Consider the following 19,880-nt stretch of genomic DNA (forward strand, 5'->3'; position numbering starts at 1 on the left):
CTGCTCTACCTTCATCAATGTGTTTATAGTCACATCTTGAAAAAATTTGATCAGGCTCATAAGGCACGACCTGCCTTTCACAAAGCCATATTATGCCTTTCCAAATATTTATAAATCCTGCCTCTCAGGATCTTTTCCATCAAAGACTGTTGAACACTATCTTTTTAAGTTTTAGCAGAGCTAATAAAGGTTTAGTGGAGCTGAGTAATGTTAAACACAAAACTTGGTTTGGTGGTTAGTATTGCAACTTTCTGTTGGAGACCTAATTAGACCTGAATAAGCCTAATTAAGATGAAATGTAAAGGCTAACAGAATGTGAAATATTTAAGAAGAATCCAAAGCCTGTTTACAATAAGGTTTCTGGTGTTGAAGCTGATGATGTCTGGTTTTCAGTGTCTGTCTTTAAACTGGAAGTACCGTATGTAGGTGTATTGATCATAAGTGGCTTCATCTGCAGCTCTTCCAGATGAAAATTATTGTTCATCCAATGAAAGTAGCTTTAATAATATGAAGAAAGTAACTTTGATCCTAAAAACATTTGTACAATGATCCAGATGGACGGATCATAATTGAGTTGCCATTTGCAATGTAAAGTTGCAAAGATTCAAATGACTAATCCTGAAACATGCCCTTTTACTTCTAGAAACCTTTAATTTTGATCAGATTTGCAAGTAAGGGCATGAAGAAAACACAGGGGCAGAGGCAGTCAATTCAATCCTTGAGTCTTGTTCTAGCATTGGAGTCAGGCATACTTCAGTTTATCTGCTTGGATACTGGCTTCATTAGCAGAGGGTGCTTCAGTAGCTTCCCTGGGTCTCCTGTTACTTCTCTAGCATATATGATCCAAATATTGCTTAACAGCTCAATCTGTCAGTCAGCTCAAGCTCTGCTACTTGACCATGACAATTCCTGATGACAGATGGTAGCCAGTTTTGTTTCAGTGAGATGCATGCATGGACTGTCTCTGGCTCCAAACATTTATGACCAGATATGCACATTATATTTTTGTTTCTTGGCTTCTTGCTTGCTGCAAATTTGTTCCTGTGCAGCCAACTATAGTTGACCAAATCTGGTGTGTAAGGTGCACTTAAACATTAATTTGGCGGGTGATGCACCTGTGAGTTCTTTTGGGGTAATGCAGTAATGGAACAGCTTAATTTTGCCATCAAGTCACTGTTTGGAAAGTCTGCTTTGCACTGCTTGTTCTGCCAGGCTAGATGCTACTTGATTTAGAGCTGTTGGGGTGCATAATACCATTTTTTTTCTCAGCAAATCCTTAAATTCTGCACTTGAAGACTGGTGGTATCGCATCAGCTCTCTGTAGTCAATCTAACTTTGGACCTACTGCATTCAACACTAGGCAACCCTTGTAAAACGTTCAGCTGGCAGGTCTCCTTAAATTTGAACTTGGTGCTCTGACCATGATATTGACCTGAGGAGTCAGCTGGAGAACCCACTAGTGCTTTTGTAATTGAGAAATCAATGTGGGGTTCTCAATACCGATGATGTGTCAACGGCATCTTTTTAATCCAATTTCTGCCCCGCATATTTGGCCTCCACTGATCACATGCATGGGTGTGATATTCACTGTCCAGGGCCAGAGGCTCCTTTTTGCCAAGTTCAGCACAACACCTGGCACTTCTAGAGATCACGGAGTTGTTTTTGAATAAGTTAAACTTCTAGCTGATATTCTTTGTTCAGCTTCTTGTCGTAAACAGAAGCCAGTCATTATTACTTATGTAAATGGCAAGCAATAATTAAACAAACAGCAGAGACTGGTAGCCCATAGCATGGGTGTGACTGCTCCAGAGATGCAGTGTACAACAATGGGGTTATGTTAATTAAAAACAAGGTAAAATCTGCTGGTGCTGGAAATCCAAGCAACTAGGAAGGACTGGAGCCTCTCGGCCTGAAACGTCGACTGTACTTTTTTCCATAGATGCTGCCTGGCCTGCTGAATTCCTAAGCATTTTGTGTGTGTTGCTTATGCTAATAGGGCCTGCGTCAAACTGGATATCACTGGCTAAGTTATTTAGTTCAAGGAAGTTTGCAGAGCATATTGATACTAAGACTGAACACCTCAAATAGCTGATCTTTCAATAGTTGGAAGATACGTGCACATCGAGAATCAGCACACTCTGCATTAATTGTGGGTGTTTGCAAACTCTGTCACCACAAGCTTTTAGACTATCTGTTTGAAGTCATCCCAACTGATGAAAAAAAAACAGTATAAATGTTAGCAGTCAGACTTGTTCGGAATGGTTAAGGGATGTCAAGAAGAATAACCAAGATGGTGTAACTAAAATCCATTCCTCTGCCTTCAATTTCTGCAACTGATGACTCGTTTGTCTGCAACTCGTTGGTTTGTCTTTTTAAGCTTATAGGAACTGTACCTGTGTTCTGGAAATCTGTTTTAGAAATAGTTTGTAAATTGTAAGTATTTATAAGATAGGAATTCTGAGTTTTACGTTTCTGAGAATTTTATCTAAATGTAAATATGTAACACAAAAAAATAAATTAACTGTTTAAACTACTTAGCTAGAAGTATCTCCTCCTTGGTGGGGGGGGGGCAGGGTTAGTGTGAACACACACGCACGCACGCACGCACGCACGCACACACACACACACACACACACACACACACACACACACACACACACATACATCAGTATTGGCAAGTGATCTAGCCTTTAAAGGATACATGGGTACAATATTATCTACATTTATTGAGAGAACCTATAGACATCTATATTGGATAGGGCTTAATATCTTATCACCTTATATAAGCAACACCTTATATTCCATCCAGGTAGTTTTCAACCTGATGGCATGAATATTGATTTTTCCTTCCAATATTAAAAAATTCCCTCCCCTCTTCCTCTATTCCCCACTCTGACCTTTTACCTCTTTCAACCTTCCTATCACTCTATCACTTACCCTGACCTCCCCTCCCCTTCACTTTATTCTATGTTCCACTTTCCTTTCCTATTAGATTCTTTCTTCCCCAGCACTTCACCATTCCCACCCACTTGGCCTATGCTAAGACCAGCTGGCCTCCTTCCCCTCCCTCCACCTTTTTATTCTGGCATCTTCCCTATTTTCAGTCCTGATGAAAGGTCTAGGCCTGAAACATAGACTGTTTATTCATTTTCATAGATGCTTCCTGAACTGCTGAGTTCTTTCAGCATTGTGTATGTGTGTGTTCCTTAAGATCTTTGAGTTCAGAATTTCAGAAGTAAGTGGAACAGGTCCCCCTAGTGAACTACTGCTGCCATAAAGACACCACGCACGCCCGCACTATCTCCTGAGTAGCTGTGAAATACAGAATTCAGCAGTCGTAATTTAAAAATCTGGCGCAAGGATAATTTGCTTACCAAGGTGTCCCCTCCCCTATTATCCAGCTCAAATGTTGTGAGCTGCTTGTCCGCTGTAAGTGCAACCAAGTAAAGAAGGTGGGTTTCAGTGCACGTCATGAGTTTGGAAAGTAGTGCCCACTTCTTCAGACCTGCTGGCTCTTTGTGTGGAAATGATGGTTCAACTTTGTCAGGGCACGTTGCTTAGGACACCTACAAGGTGCCCTACCTTCTGACAGATGCTTGTAACTGAACCGCTGGGCATGACTTTCACCATAACGATGGCATCATCTACGTTCTCAGTGCACTGCTATTCACTGAATAGCTTCAAACGCGTCTTGGACCACAAGACCATCAGAGTAATATTAGACCATCTGACCCATCAAGTATGCTCTGTAATTCCTTTTCCTTAAGGGGAAATCTGTTGGAATTCTTTGATGAAATAACAAGCAGGATAGACAAAGGAGAGTCAGTGGCTGCTGTTCGCTTGGATTTTCAGAAGGCCTTTGACAAGGTGCCATACATGAGACTGCTTAACAAGAGCCCGTGGTATTGCAGGAAAGATACTAGCATAAATAGAAAATTTGCTGACCAGCTGGAGGCCAAGAGTGGGAATAAAGAGGGCCTTTTCTGATTGACTGCCGGTGACTAGTGGTGTTCCACAGGGGCTGGTGTTGGGACTGCTTCTTTTCATTTTATATGTCAATGATTTGGATGATGGAACTGGTGGCTTTGTGGCCAAGTTTTTTGCCGATACGAAGATAAGTGGAGAGACAGGAGGTGTTGAGGAAGCAGACAGTCTGCAGAAAGGCTTGGATTGGGAGAATGGGCGAAGAAGTACCAGATGGATTATGGTGCAGGGAAGTGTTTGGTCATGCACTTTAGTAAAAGGAATAAAGGCAGAGACTATTTTCTAAATGGGAGAAAATTCAAAAATCTGAGGTGCAGAGGGACTTGGAACTCCCTGTGCAGAATTTCCTGAAAATTAACTTACAGGTTAAGTCAATGGTAAGGAAGGCAAATGCAATGTTAGCATTTATTTCGAGAAGACTAAAATTTCAGAGCAAGAATGTATTGTTTAGGCTCTGTAAGGCATTGGGCAGATTGTGCTTGGAATATTGTGAGTAATTTTGAGTCCCTTGTCTGAGAAAAGATGTGCTGGTGTTGGAGAGGATCAAGAGGATGTTCACAAGAATAATTCAGGGAATCAAAGGGTTGACATATGAGGAGAATTTGATGGCTCTGGGCCCGTACGCATTAGAGCCTAGAAGAATGAGGGAGAACTCACTGAAACCTATTGAATATTGAAAAACCTAAATAGTGGATGTGAAGAGGATGTTTCCTATAGGGGGTGAACCCAGGACCACCCTCAGAATAGAGGGACATCCATTCAGAACAGAAATGAGGAAGAATTTGTTAATACAGATAGCTGTGGAGACCAAGTCGTTGTATACTTATAGCAGAATTTGAAAAGTTAGTGCATCAAAAGCTGTGGGGAGAGGGCAAAAGAATGGGACTGAGAGGGATAATAAATTATCCATGATAGACTGGCAGAGCAGACTCCTTGGGGCAAATGGCCTAATTCTCCTCATATGTCTTATGGTCTTGTGTTCCTCTATGTTGTATGAGGAAACTGTCTTGGATGCACTGCATAAATTCCACCACATCCGTACCCTTGGCTCTCTGGGTGGCCCAGTCAATAGCAGAAAAATTGAAGTATCCCACTCTCACTACCCTTTTGTTTTCGCAACTGGATGCAATTTCTACACAACTGCTCCTCATTATTGAAGACTACTGGGGTGAAGAGAGGTCTATAAAATGGCCCTACCAAGTGACAGTCTTATATCTAAGTTCTACCCAAGTGGCCTTATTAGATGATCCCTCAAGGATGTCCCCTCTAAGCATTGCTGTTATGTCTCCCTTATCAAAAACGCAACATCTCCTTGTGTACCTGTCCTCCACCATGCCTGAACCATCAGTATCCAAAAAGCTGAGCTGCTAATCCTGCCCTTCTCTCAGTCATGTTCCAGTTATGGCCACAATTTCCCAGTCCCTAGAGGCAATCCGTGCCCTCAGCTCTGCTTAAGGGCACGAGATAATAACGTCCTCCTAGCCTTTTAAACATTGTGCACTAAACAGATGAAATTTAAAGCAGTGTTCTCATCTGACCTTTTACTGTAAAATATGTCTATCCTGATAGATGAATTGGTTGCTGCATGTACCCCGCCTTCTCGCTGACTTTGCTCACTCATTGTATCCCCTTGCTTATCTAGTTTAAAACTTCTCTGATGAAGAAAGCAAGTTTTCCCTTGAGGACCTTATTGGACACCTATTAGTTCACATTCAACTCATCCCTCTTGTACAGTTTGCCTCTGCCTCAGGAAGAGATCCCCGCCCCACACATCAGCTCTTCAACCACATGCTCATCAAGCCTACCTTTCTAATCCTGGACTCATTAGAACATATCACCAGGTTTAATCCACAGATAACTTTCCTTGAGGTCCTGTATTATACTATAATTTCTTGCTTAACTCCCTTTACTCATCCTGCAAGACTCTGTCTCTTGTTCCATCTATTTCCTTTGTACAGTTGTTTACAGCAACCTCTGGTTGTTTGATCTTCCTCTTCCCCACTCCAAGAATTTACTTCAGAGGCATCCTTGGTCCTGGCACCTGGGTGGCAACACACCATCTTGGCATTTCTGTGACCGCAGAATCTCCTGTCTGACGCCTCTCCCCAACCACTATCCAGTCTCCTATCATTGTCACTCTGTCTGACTGAACCCTTTCCCTCTGAGAGAGTCAGTGCCAAGGACCTGACTACTGCTGTTAACCCCTGAAAGATCAACCAAATCTAAAGAGGTATACCTGTTAGTGAGGGAGCCCTGCAGTCCTTACTTATGGTAGTTATCCATCTACAAAGCTTAAAGCCCATTCCTTGGGTGTGACCACCTAACTAAAACTCTCAGCTATGATCTCTACAGCCTCCTAGATGCTCCTGCTACATCCATCTGCACCTCCAGTTCCTTGGTTCAGTCTGTCAGGAACTGCAGCTGGATGCACTTCCTTCAGATGTAGTCATCAGGGATACCATGGGTTCTTGAACTCCCTCATCTTCAGCAGGAACATTCCACCTCCCCAAACTATCATCCTGCCTCCACTGAATCAAGGATTAAGGATGAGCAACAAAATGAAACCTTACCTGTTCTTATCTCTGCCTTCTCACTGAAGCCTTTTTTATGAAAAGAAGCTGCTTTTACTCCCAACATCACTTTGGCCCCTCACATCAACGTCTTAGCTCCCCACTCTTTACACTGGCCAATCAACTATTAAATAACAATTTGCAAATGTGTCTCTATGAAGCTCCTGTTCAGTGAATAAAGGAACAACATTCGCAACCCTCCAATTCTCCGGAACCTCTCCCGTCCTCATTGATGATGCAAGGATCATTGCCAGAGGCTCAGCAATCTCCTCCCTCACCTCCCACAGCAGCCTGAGGTACATTTCATCCGGTCCTGGTGAATTATCTACCTTGATGCTTTCCAATTGAATGGAACATTCTATGAATTCATATTTCTGGCTCTTCACACATCCCCAACCAGGAAACAAATTGCATTAGGTGAGCATGAGCTTTAACCTGCAGTGACTTTGAGGGCATATTACTTGGTTTCACCAATCACCAGCCAGCTTGTACTCCTTCCCCCTCCCACCACCATCTTACTCTGGCTTCTTCCCCCTTCCTCTCCAGACCTGTTGAAGGGCCTCAAACCAAAACATTGACTGTTTTTTTTTTCCTGTCTGTAGATGCTGCCTGACCTTCTGAGTTCCTTCAACATTTTGTGTGCGTTATTCTGGATTGACAGCATCTGCTGAATCTGTTGTGTTTATAACTAACTCTGTTGTTTGTGCTTATGTTAAGTGAATAGAATAATTTTCAAAGATACTTGTGGTAATTTGATTCATTTGCATTATATTTTAACCTGTTTTGATTTATGGTTTCTAAAGGTTTTATTTTAACCTGTTTTGATTTATGGTTTTTAAATGTTTTCTTTTGATTGCTGCTTCTGTTTTAATAACTGCCACTTTGGATGCTTGTGCAGCTGTGATATGAATTTGAAATTTGAGGCAAAAAATTGAAATATCCACCAACGGTAAACAAAGTGTGACTCAGAAATAGGTGTCAAATGCATGTTTTAACAGGTGGATCTACAATGACTTTGGCGTCTTCCAAAGGATGTTGCTCTGTTACAGACGTATTGCTTACAATGTGTGTGATATGTTACTGCATTCACACCAAGTCAGTGAATAATGGCTCAAATTCGATGCATGTTATAGTGACATTTTTACTGGTTTGAAAATCAAATTCCATCGCTGTGCATTATTTTGTGAAAACTATAAATCTGTTGCTGTGATTATGCATGTGCCTGCGCTCACATTTCGTCACTGCCGAAAGCGATAGTTGTAGTCCAATATTAGATCATAAGCAAACAGGAGCAGGAGGAAACTCGGCCCCTCGTCCAAGCCTGATTTTCCATTCACTATGATCATGGACTCAATTCTGCTTCTGTTCCCGGTTCTCATATCCTTCACCAGATTCTGCAGATGCACGAAATCCCAGAGCAGCACTCGCAAAATGCTGGAGGAACTCTGTAGGTCAAGCAGCATCTATGGAAGGAAACAATCAATCAATCGTTTCAGGCCAAGACCCCTCATCAGGATTTTTTTGAGTTTTGCTCTCCATATCCTTCCATTCCCTGATCTTTCAAAAGTATATCTGCTGTGTATTTAATATATCAGTAATATTTGATTAATATTTGTTATGTGTGCTGAACAGACCTGATGGAAATAGAGTGAAGGGTTAACCATTCCCCCCCCCCCCCCCCGCCGCCTTGAGAACTATGAACTATTGCTATGCTGCTACTGAGAGAGAGAGATGAAGCACAGAGGCAGGGACATCTGCTACAGATAAGAGAGAGAGAGAGACATTTGATTTATGTATTATGGCTTTTTCCTGGATTGTTCACCTTTCACTGCAAGGACGTTTCTTTGCTTGTTAACATCCCTAAGGAGATGGCAGGAGTGGCCTGATTTGATGGACATGGTCATTTTGAGTTGATGGATGGCTGATACCCTGTCAGTGGGGATAAAAGACAGGTGTAGGGAGTCACCCCTCAGACACACCAGTGGACACTGACTGAGTGTTGTGCACCCACAGGAAGGTGGGGGCTTCAGAGACCGAATCAGGAGATCGGTCACCAAAGCTCACAGTGTGACGGCAGGGCCGGTGGGGACTTGTGTGTGTGTCCACTCATGCCAGAGTGACGAGTCCACCACAGAAGAATGGTCTGGCTGAGAACGGAGGGGTCATAACCGAATGACCACAACGGTACGATGGGATCAGAAAGCAACAGAAGGTTTGATGGCTGTAGCTGCTCAAGCTGTTGCTCGCTCTCTCTCTCCAACAACTTACAATGCAGCAACCGCAACTACCTCAGCACACATGAACTGAACTGAACTTTATATTCTTCAATGACAATTCATTTACCCCTAGACATTGATAGAGCTTGTTCCTACACTTCTATGTTTATTATTGCTAACCTGTTCTATATGTATATTTGCATTTTTGGTACTGTATTGTGTAGTTTACTAATAAACACCTTTAGTTTTCGGTACCACCAGACTCCAATGGATTCTTCTATTTCTGCTGGTCTGTAAACCCAGTTACGGGGTACAATACATATTGTAAACATTTAAATTTTGATTCCCATTTCCACTCCTACATGTCGGTCCATGCCCCCTTCTTGAGCCAAGATGATGCCACCTTCAAGAAGGAGGAGTAACACCTTGTATTCGGTCTGGGTAGCCTCCAACCTGGTAACATGAATATTGATTTCTCCTTCCAGTTAAAAAATTCCCTCCCCCTTTGCTCTTCCTCTATTCCTCATTCTGGCCTTTATCTCTTCTCTCCTGCCTATCACTTCCCCTGGGTCCCCTCCCCTTTCTCCTACAGTGCACTCTCCTCTCCTAGAAGATTCCTCCATCTCCAGCCCTTTATCTTTCCAACCCACCTGGCTTCACCTATCACCTTTTAGCCAGCCTCCTTCCCCTTCATCCCTCCTTTTCATTCTGGTGTCTTCATACTTCCTTTCCAGTCCTGAAGAAGGGTCTCAGCCTGAAATGCAGACTGTTTATTCATTTCCATAGATACTGAGTTCCTCCAGCATTTTGTGTGTGTTGCTTTGGATTTCCAGCATCTTTCTCATGTTTTTGTAAATATATTGTTTGATTAAACATTCTTTGTTGTTTACATAATGCATCGTGGGTTATTTGTCAAAGTACATGAATGTCATCATGTCACCACATCACAGGCATGCCTCACTGCAGTAAAAAGTAAGTGGACATGCTTCTCCCAGCTCGCTGGTCTTTTTCTTTCAATTAGTTTTTATGTTTGGGGATACAAAACATAGCAGTATCAACCTCCACTTTAAATAACTCAAATAATCTATCCTCCACAAACCTTGGAGTAAAAAAGATCCAGAGAATCAGAATCCTCTGCATTCCAGTTTTAAGCTACCACCTCTCCCTAATCTTGTGATTGTGCCCTCTATTTGATAATTCTCCCACTGCCGTCCCTCTCTGCATTACAAATACCCGACTTGTGGACGTCCCGTTCACATATGCAAGCACTTGGGGAGTTGGCAGGGTGAGTGGCATTTGCTAGCCGCTGCAGGGCAGCAGATAACTTCAGCTGGGGAGTAATGGGCATTTCCAAGTGCCTCCTCTCTTCTCCTCTCCTCTCCTCACCCGATCCCTACCTGAGCTCCAACAGTCGGGGCCTGGGGTGGAACCGGGCCAAGCCGGAACCACTGAGCAGACTCACTCGCTCAATCACTGAGTCAGTGAGGCCTAATACCAGCCGGACACTCTCCCATCACAGCTCTTTATGCAACCTTCTCCCACACACTGTTTTTGTTCATTTCAAACAAATTATTAACAATTTTTGGCAACGGAAGCCTGTCATAACCTGGGAACTGTCTGTACTGGAAGCAACTTCCCTGTCATGCCACCTCGGGACGTGTTTGCTTCAGCAAGGCACCCCTCATTCCTCAAAACTCCAAGGAATGTAGGTCTAATTTTGTTAGCTTTCAGTGATGGGGCACCCCTTGCATCTCAGGCATTAGTCTGAGATTGCTCAGGCAGAGGCTGTTTTAGTGGTAAACACAAAGTCAAGGGGGTATACAGAAACTTGAAAGAAATAGTTTGGAGGGAGTGGTGAAGTAATATATTTCAACCAGAAACAAAGCAGAAATATTGTGCTTGAAAGAATCAGTTAATCAAATCAAAATCAGGTTCATTATCACTGACATACTCTATCATGAAATTTACTGCTTTGCAGCGACAGTATAGTGCAATACATTAAAATTACTACCAGTTTAATAAGAAATATGAAAAAAATAGGCAGAGCAAAATGGTGAGGTAGTGCTCATGGGTTCATTAATGGTTCAGATATCTGATGGCTGTGAGGAAGAAGCTATTCTTAATACATTTGAGTGTGCGTCTTCAGACTCCGGTACCATCTCCTTGATGGTAACAATGAGAAGATGGTGAGGGTCCTTAATGATTGATGCCACCTCCTGGAGGCATGACCTTTTGACTATGTCCTCAGTGGTGGGTTGGCTAGTAATGGAGCGCCTGAGTTTACAACTCAGTGCAGCTTTTTCTGGTCCTGTGCATTGGTGCCTCAGTACCAGTTGGTCATGCAACCAGTCTGAATGCTTTCCACAGTACATCTGTAGAAATTTGAATTTCGGTGATGTGCCAAATCCCCTTAAACAAAATGGAGCTGCTGGTATGCCTTCTTCATAAATGCATCAATATGCTTGGTCAAGAATAGATCTTTAGAGATTTTTCATTTTTCTCTTCTCAATTTTCTCCATTTTCCAGTGTGTATGTTTAAACTTTCTTCCAATAAGCTCTTGGAAATGGGTTGCATTCCAAGCAAAACTCACAAAATTTTCTAGCTTGTATTGAGGGCATTTAGAAATGCAAATTTTTCCAGTCAATGGAAAAGCAGTGTTTGTTCTTGGTCATTGATGACAGATGCAATTGAACTTGTCAATTGTACTTGTTCAAGAACATTTACTTTCACTGAAGCCGGTAGATCAGAAGTTGTGAATGAAATGGTGTTCAAAAATGGTAAATATATTTAGTTATGTTTCATCATAGACAAATAAATGCCTTGTTTGTTCTCGTCTAATTTTCAATATTCTAGTGTCGTTGTCAATGGCCATTATTGCTGTGCTTAAACATATCTCTCCTCAATATGATGTTCCATTATGTACTAGAGCAATTTGCCTGTGGCACAGTGTCATGCAAGAATGCATTAAAACACGTGCAAGCGCACAGTTAGATTATGATATGCTACCAGTAAAATATTGATAAAACTTTCTGAAAGGTGCTTATTGGCTGAGGTTATGTGCAACTTGCGAGAGATCTCTGATCTTCACTTTATTGGAATCTTCAAAGATACCAGAATAGAGATTTCTAAATGCATCTGTGGTATTCTTGCCGTTGTTACATTACTCCAGACATTTTGTTCAGAATAAATTTCCTTTTTCCTTTAGCTATTGGGATATTCTTGTGGCTAGCAGGAACTGCATTATGTAATAAAACTGTATTGAATGTTATGATTAAATTGATGCTTATTTAGTCTTATGAGCAATGTGAAAATTGTATTGAAGTAATTTTCAGTTTTTTTCAGCTTCCAAAAAATCTATATAGAAGTGAAATTAATTCCACACGGGCACAACTAAAGTTTCTGGAAACTTATTTTCTATCCACTCTCTTGCTCGATGTATAAAGCATGCATTACAATGTTTTTATCTGATGTGCCCAAATGTTTAAATAGATTTCTGAACAAGTTCACAGTAAAGGCTAATTGTCATGAAGAAACTGAATTTCAAACCTTCAACATATATATTTATTTTACTTTTTTTTCCACCCAGATGGCAGTGAACTATAGAACACAGTGCCGGAGTGATTGGCAGATACACTCAATATTTTAGAAGTATCTGAACAAGCACTTGCCAAGACACAGAAGGCTACAGGCAAATGCCAGTAATTAGAATTGATATAGATGGTTACTTGATAGACATGTGAGTTGAAGGGCCTGTTCCTGTGCTGTATGACTCTTTCAACATCAGTCGACAAGCTTTTTGGGGGAAAGGATAATAGCATTGTACTGTTTTTCTTTGTGAAGTTATATATTGTTCCTCAAATGCCTCAGAGTTTAATTTTGATAATGAAAGCAGTTAGCTCCACACCCTGAAGGTGCATTGAGGCGAACAGTAAGGATCAAAATTAGCAGTGTTGCAATGTTGAATTAAATCCACTGTCTAGGCTGGGGAAAGTGCCTTTTAACCATCAATTCTAACACTCTTAAAAACGAGTCTCCTTCAAATAAGTATCTTGTTCTTTGAAAGACACTGTTTCACTTCTGTCATTTCCTCATTCAAAAAGGGAGAAGACTAGCTTCCCATTACGTTTGTATTTTTGAAACATCAATCATAAGAATTGCAAGAGTTTCGATTGCTTTGCCTGTATAATGAATTAACTGAAGTTACATTCTTTTTCAAGGTTAGGGCATGGATATCATTTGAATAACTTTTTTTGCATTTACCTATCGTGTTTAACCAAATACTGCATTTGAATTGCTAAATTATTTTGTTGGGTGTTTGGAATTCTCTGGACACTTCACAATAGTAGGGGCGACCCAACAGAAATTACATTTACGCCAATGGTGGAACTGAATCTGAGGGATAAATTACAATGGAATGAATGAGAAATGCAGTTTTTATTGTGGGCAAAACCAGTGCAAATATAAAAGCAAAAAGCTGCAGATTCTGAGAACTTGCAACAGAATGATAGATTAACTTGGAAAATGCATGCCTCAAGTGGTTGATGGTTGGGTTGAGTTGTTCTCCGATCTTGGCAATGCATTTGCAAACATTAGATAATATGTTAGAAACTCTGAGCAGATCAAGTCCCATCTGTGGAAAGAGAAATGGGTTTGATAATTGATTCTCTTTCCACAGACGCTGTACCATGGTAGTGCAGCACTCTTACAGCTTGATGTGTAGGAGTTCAGAGTTCAATCCCAGCATCCTCGGTAAGGAGTTTGTATGATCTCCCCATGGAATGTGTGCTTTACCTCCGGGTGCTCCGGTTTCCTCCCACAGTCCAAAGGCGTACTGGTTAGCAGGTTAACTGATCATTATGAATTGTCCTGTGATTAGGCAGGGTTAAATCAGGAGTTGCAGGCAGTGCGGCACAAAGGGCATTAGGGCCCGTTCCACACTGTATCTCTAAAATAATTTTTTTTTTAAATGCCGCCTGTCCAACTGAGTTTTCAGCACTTGTTTGTATTACTAGTATAAATGTGTTTCTGCACTGATGAATAGAAATTTATTGCCATTCCTAACATTGCTTTTTTTTGCCCACAATAGTAACAAAACATCTTATTCATTCCATACAAGGTTGGCATGGGCTCAGTGGGCTGAAGGACCTGTTTCTATGCTGTATAATTTAACTTTTAAAAAATCTTGCATGGTATCACTAACAGAGTTTAAAGACGTAACCAAATAATCCTAAAAGCAAAAATCATTTGGCACTCCCAACTTCAGTTGCTTGTTGTTTGAGCTTCTCCGTACATGAAGACATGAGGAACGAGTGGGTGATCATGTATGGGGGTACTTCCACAGTGATTGAGCAGCACTCTAAACAAAAGTAAAAGTTACCAAAGGCACTGTTCATTCAACTGAGGATCTGTTGAATACTTCTACTTTAATTAGACTTTACGGTCTTGGCTTACACTCAACTTTGCAGCAAATTTCATAATTTCAGACTTCCAGTGTTTGAGTCTTTTAAAATCTTTGTGAAGGTCATTTGAAGGGGAGCAATGGCGACCTTTACGAATTTAATGAGCTTGCTGTGAGGGACTTATTTTTGTGCTTTTGTAATCGCAGTCACTGGGAGATTACTAGACTGAAAGGTTCCTGGTTCAGTCCTGGACTTCTGTCAACACTCATTAAGGCATTTGAATAGGTACATGGATAGGAAAGGTTTAGAGTGATATGGAATAAACACAGGCAAATGCAACGAGCTTAAATGGGAGTGTTGTTTGGCATGAATCGGCTGAGCTGGTCTATTTCTGTGTTGTATGACTCTTTAAATGGTTTCAATGTAATTTACAAAGCTTTGTAAAAAACACAAACTGCTCATTTTTTCTCTCTTAAAAAGCTTAATATATTCAGTAGAGGAACAGTAAAGAGTCTGTTTACTTACAAGCTCTTTTTTACATAGTGCAAAAACCAATAAAATACATCAATAACATTGGTTGGACATTTTGAATGTCTCATGAAAGACATGCTCAAATCTCAAATTGTGTGTGCAAATTGGTTCACGCTTCAAGCAATAATTTATTGTCCCAAGATACAGGCCTTACTTTCAAAGACAATGTCATTACTGTTTTAATAAGTAAATGCATGGACTATGGAACAACAGCCCACTGTGTTCAAAAGGCACAGAAAACTGGATAATGCAACTATCCTGGAGCTATGTGATTAGTGATTTGATCTTTAAAAATAAGGCATATACATATTAATACTGCCATCACCACATCTGTGCTGCCTGTCCTATCTCAGTAGCAGGTTAATAATCTGCCTTGTTTAGTTGCTTGGTTCCACAGTGATAATACAACGACTCCACCAGTCACTCTGGGTAAAGCGAGGGCACACCACCAAGACAATCCTGAGTTCATACAAAAATAAGAGGGGACCTGCATTTGAGCTCTCTGTTATCCCGTCTATCATTCCAAATGGAAAGCAGAATGTAACTCATACCCAATGAATCCATGAGGTTTTCTTTTGTTTGTAACACTATTGGATATTGCAAACTCCCACAGGCTGCTTGTGCCCTGATGTTGCAGGGTCTGTTCCCGCTGACATGGCTCTGTTTTGACACATGAATGTATGGGGTTTCCCTCTCTTTCAACCTTCTACTGTTGACACCATTCAGTTGACCACTATTTGGTAGGAAAAGCTTTTTGTCCCATTTTCAAAAGGATATTTCATCAGGTAACTTCACCCTTACCAATTGATTTCCTCTTCATTCTTTGGCAGTTGCTATTTGCCCTTGGACCTTCATAGTCTAAGGAATGAAGTGATTCCCTGCCCTGACACTGTGTAATGATCCCAGGGGGAGACCTAGTTGTGCTGGATTCCATACTGAATGTGGCCTCTTCTGGAGGCCAGTCAAATCGGTCAGGTTTTATTTCCAGAGGAGAAGGGGGAAAATAGTTAAATTCTAACATAGATGCAGACATTTACACTTGACTTCTTATAATGTCCCATTGGGACACTGAATACCAGCCATGAGCTAGCAAAGATTGAGGGGAAAATGCTATTTGTTGCTTTTTCTCCCCCTAGTATTCTGGATTACTGGTATTCTTTTAACGCTGGGCATTTGGTATCTGATTCTATTACAATAATGCAGCCACATGCAAACAAACTTTGTGGAAAAACATCACATGCATTTAAACCCTTTGGGACTAAATGTGGGCCTTGCTGAACCTATTCCATTTTCAAGAGTAATTATCTATTCCATCGCAATTCCAATTGTCATAGCCAAAGGTTCTGATCACTTCATTGATAAAGGTTTCCTTAGCAAGTTATTTAGAACATGTAAGGATTGTCAGAAATCCAACTGCACTTTGCAATACTGGCCCTTAAAACACTTACTCACAGTTCATTCTCAAGTGACCGATTGAATTTTAAAGTCCCTTAAAATGGCAGGTGATGATGAAATTTTGAATAATCGACATTGTGCTTAATACAGTTTTATAATTTACACTTGATATTTAAGAAATAACATCCATGTAAATAATTTCCCCATACACATCATTTCCTGTAAATAGACAAGAGACTGAACAAGCCATTTGACAGAACTCTTAAACAGCAGTTATGTGACCTTTGCCCTTTTACACGATGGCTTTTATTGATCAGTTACACATTAAGGTCATTAATTGAAATATACAGTCACAACATCTTGCTGTGTTTCTCACCTCACAGCTTAAACTAGGAGGAATGTTTGAAAAGCATTTTCTTATGAGAAGAGTGGATGATGTATCTAGATTCATATTTTGATGGCCACTGTGGAACGGGAGCTTAAAACTACTGCCAGTCTTTCCTTAAATGATATATCAAATTTTGTTGGAGACAGCAAACCAAAGACTGACATGAAATAAAATCAATTGTGGCATTTATGTCTTCTTGATCAAGAGCACATTGGCATGCATTCATGATCTAAAGTACTTGAATCCTGTGGGGCCCCTACTGAGTGCTTTTAGATTTTATTATCTGTCTCTGTATAAAAGTATTTTTTTTTTAAAAAATGAGCAACTGGTTAAATATTCAAAGGTTTCAAACAGTCGAAGAAGCATTGCAGCTGTGATCAACCCATCATCTGAACAGGATTGCACTTTAAGGAGAATTTGCTGTATCTGGATCAAAAGGACAGTGAATGTGATATCATAGGGACTGTTAAAATATCTTCCACGTAGAAATAAAACATAAAATGCTGGCAATGAGAACAGGCAGTAACCGTGGCGATCAATGGGAAGCTGATTAACCTTGATTCTAAAAAGACTTTGGCTTTCTGTGTGAATGCACCATGCACAGGAAAGTTATGGAAACCACAGTTTAACATTTCCTCCTTCTATGAGCTGAGTTCATTCACACCAAGTCTCTGGGACAATTATCTGAACACATTATCCAGTGAGGCTCTACCCATATTATGGATTTAGTTATGCTTTATCCCAGCACCATTTCAGACAATATCTTGTGCTCTAATTTATTATTCATTAATATAAATACAGGTTCCTCCACATCCCCTCAAGTCTACAGCAACTTAACAGTATGAAACTTGTGCTTGGATCCAGCCAATTTGGTCAATCGTACATAAGGACAGGGAAAAACTTGAAATAGGGAAAACATTAAGATAAAATGTTAATATTAATCTATTTCTATAATTAAAAAAATAGGCTAAATGAACAGGTAGCCATTAAAGTTTGGTATTTCAATGGCTAATAGTTACAAGGAATGATATTTTAATAGCCTTTTTCTATAAAATACTTCATTCCTTTGATTTTTCTCAAGCTTAGTGAATCAGATCATTACCATCTGCATAACCTGGATGTCTGATATAGAAACACTGCTGTTTGATATGGTGAGCAAGAAAGGAATTACTAAATGTACAGAAATTCAAAACACAGAAATTTGTTGGTATTGCTCTTCAAATGAAGATCATAACTCATCATAAAGCAGAGAGGTTCTCATGTTATTGAAGGCTCCTTGCTTCAATGTTTGTAACAATTTTGCCTGTCTACTAACAGTTTACTTTTCCCAGTATTTTTTTTTTTGCTTCTGGTCTGCATACGAGCAGAAAGATTGGACCATACACAGTCATTTCAAACAATCCGTAAGTGGAGAACTGGTTTCCCATCGCGCCCGAATTAAACTGTGTAGAGCTGAGTTAATACCTCTAGGTGGCAGCCTTGCATAGCATTGCTACAAGACAGCTTGTGCACAACTCTGAGCTGTTGCAGTGGTTCCAAAATTACTGACAAAGAGCTTAACATTCTGTGTGAATCAGCAGTGCACTGACAAGAGGTGGAAGCTAATAGATATGCACAGGTACTCAGAGGCTAAGCAAAAATTGACCATCTGTTTACTTACACTGCAATAGCCCAGATGTAAACTGGAGTAGCAGGTTTTCTGGACTATCGTCTAATAACATTTGTTAAACATGTTACACAGTAGTATAATAAGCAGTGGGATGACAGTGTAGTCAAACCTGGTGAGTTTAAAGAGAGTGTGGGGACATAGAACATGTGAGTTTCAGCTTGTACCTTTTTTAACTGTGTGAGAACAGGGAACGGATGACACTGCTTCAGAGATCTTGAGGTCAGTCTGTGTGAAGTCTTGTGATATAGTGGGTTTCTCCGGGAGCTTCGGTTTCTTCCCACAACCCAAAGACAAATGGCTTGGGAGGTTAAGGGCCTGTTTTGTGCAGTCTAACTGTAAATGGACAGTTAACCATGCTCGTGTTGGTAGTTTTCCAAACCCGGCATCTGGGTGACATCCAGCTCCCACTCTGGATTAATGAGTGAGTCCTGTGCCAAAACACCCGGAGTTCCGAATAATTGGACAACTGATCATTAGAGGTTTACTGTAAATTACACAAACATAACAATTTGCTCTCCAGGAAACTGAATGAGGTGAATTACAGCCTGATTTTTTTGGGGGGTTGGGGGGGGGCGGAAGAAAAAGTCCTACGTTTAACTTTTCCACCTCAATTTCAGACCCACCAAATTGCTGCACCATCACAATGTCTTGATGTACAGAGAGGAAATAAGCCTCATCACGTTGTAAACATGGTTGCTTCTTGAGCAGAAGCAGGGTTTGGGACTCTTTGGAATGGGCTTAAGAGAAGACATACTAACTTCCAAATGTCTACTTGCAGAAAATCAATATGTAAACAGCCTGTGGGGCCCACGAGAGCCTTTCCAACAGCGACAAAAAAGCATGAGTAGTACAAAACATAAATGACTATTAATGCTCATACCACATTAAATCATATCATTAAAAATAAATGCATATGCTTCTTATAAAATATCAATTACGTCTGTAAACGGGTGTCTTTGTGGTCTGGCATGTCGCAGGTTTAAGAACAGATTTTGCTACTTGGGATTGGAATCCCTGGATTCCAGTGTAAAGTCTCCTAAGGTGGCAAAGAAGTCCTCCATTTCCTTCTGCAGGAGGTGGTTTCTCTTCTCCGCATCTTCACGTGCCCGGTCTGCGTTCCGCATCCTAATCTCAAGCATGGTGTATTTCTTTTTCCCCTGGTCCAGCTCTTCTTCCAGTTTGTTCACTTGCACTCTCAGCTCTGTGCTGGACTCTTCAAGCCTGAAGAAATCAACGACCAAGGATCAAATATATTTGTGTGCTGATGCAACATGCAGCAATAACATTCAACAATTATAAAGACTAACTTAATATTTTATCTAATTCTTTTATGGAATAAAATGTGCATAAATACCAGAATGTAAACAGCATTATAAACAGTGGTTTAAAGTATTTACAGTGCATAGATAAAATAGCTGATCAGATTAACTGCCTGAGGAAGAAACTTTTAAGATGCCGTGAAGTTTTTATTTTACTTCCCTAAAGCATTTCCAGAAGGGAGTTTTAGGGAAAGATATTTTACAGGGTGGGTGGCATTTGCAATGATTTTTTCTCTGTCCCGTTCTTTGATCCGGACAACCTGCTGTGATGGTAGACTGATGCAGTTAGTTTGGGCTTGTCTTCTGTTGTTGTAACCTTTCGATTGTTGTAACGTCACCTCAAACTCACATACAAGATGTGAAATTCCATTCTTAATTGTAGTACCTCCTTACTTTTGCCAAAGGTGC

General features: G+C 40.6%; 1 protein-coding gene across 7 annotated transcripts in view; it reads right to left on the bottom strand.

The window, feature by feature from the left end:
• Window positions 1-14,670: 14,670 nt before the first annotated feature.
• Window positions 14,671-19,880, bottom strand: part of LOC140714253 (rho GTPase-activating protein 22-like) — a 524,093-nt gene continuing 518,883 nt past the window's right edge. For all 7 annotated transcript variants that reach the window (XM_073025303.1, XM_073025302.1, XM_073025301.1 and 4 more), the window contains one exon: window positions 14,671-19,374. In XM_073025303.1, coding sequence (XP_072881404.1) covers window positions 19,149-19,374 — 226 coding nt within the window. In that variant the 3' untranslated portion in view covers window positions 14,671-19,148. The remainder of the gene's footprint in view (window positions 19,375-19,880) is intronic.

Source organism: Hemitrygon akajei, chromosome 21, assembly GCF_048418815.1.
Source record: "Hemitrygon akajei chromosome 21, sHemAka1.3, whole genome shotgun sequence".
Lineage (NCBI taxonomy): Eukaryota > Metazoa > Chordata > Chondrichthyes > Myliobatiformes > Dasyatidae > Hemitrygon > Hemitrygon akajei.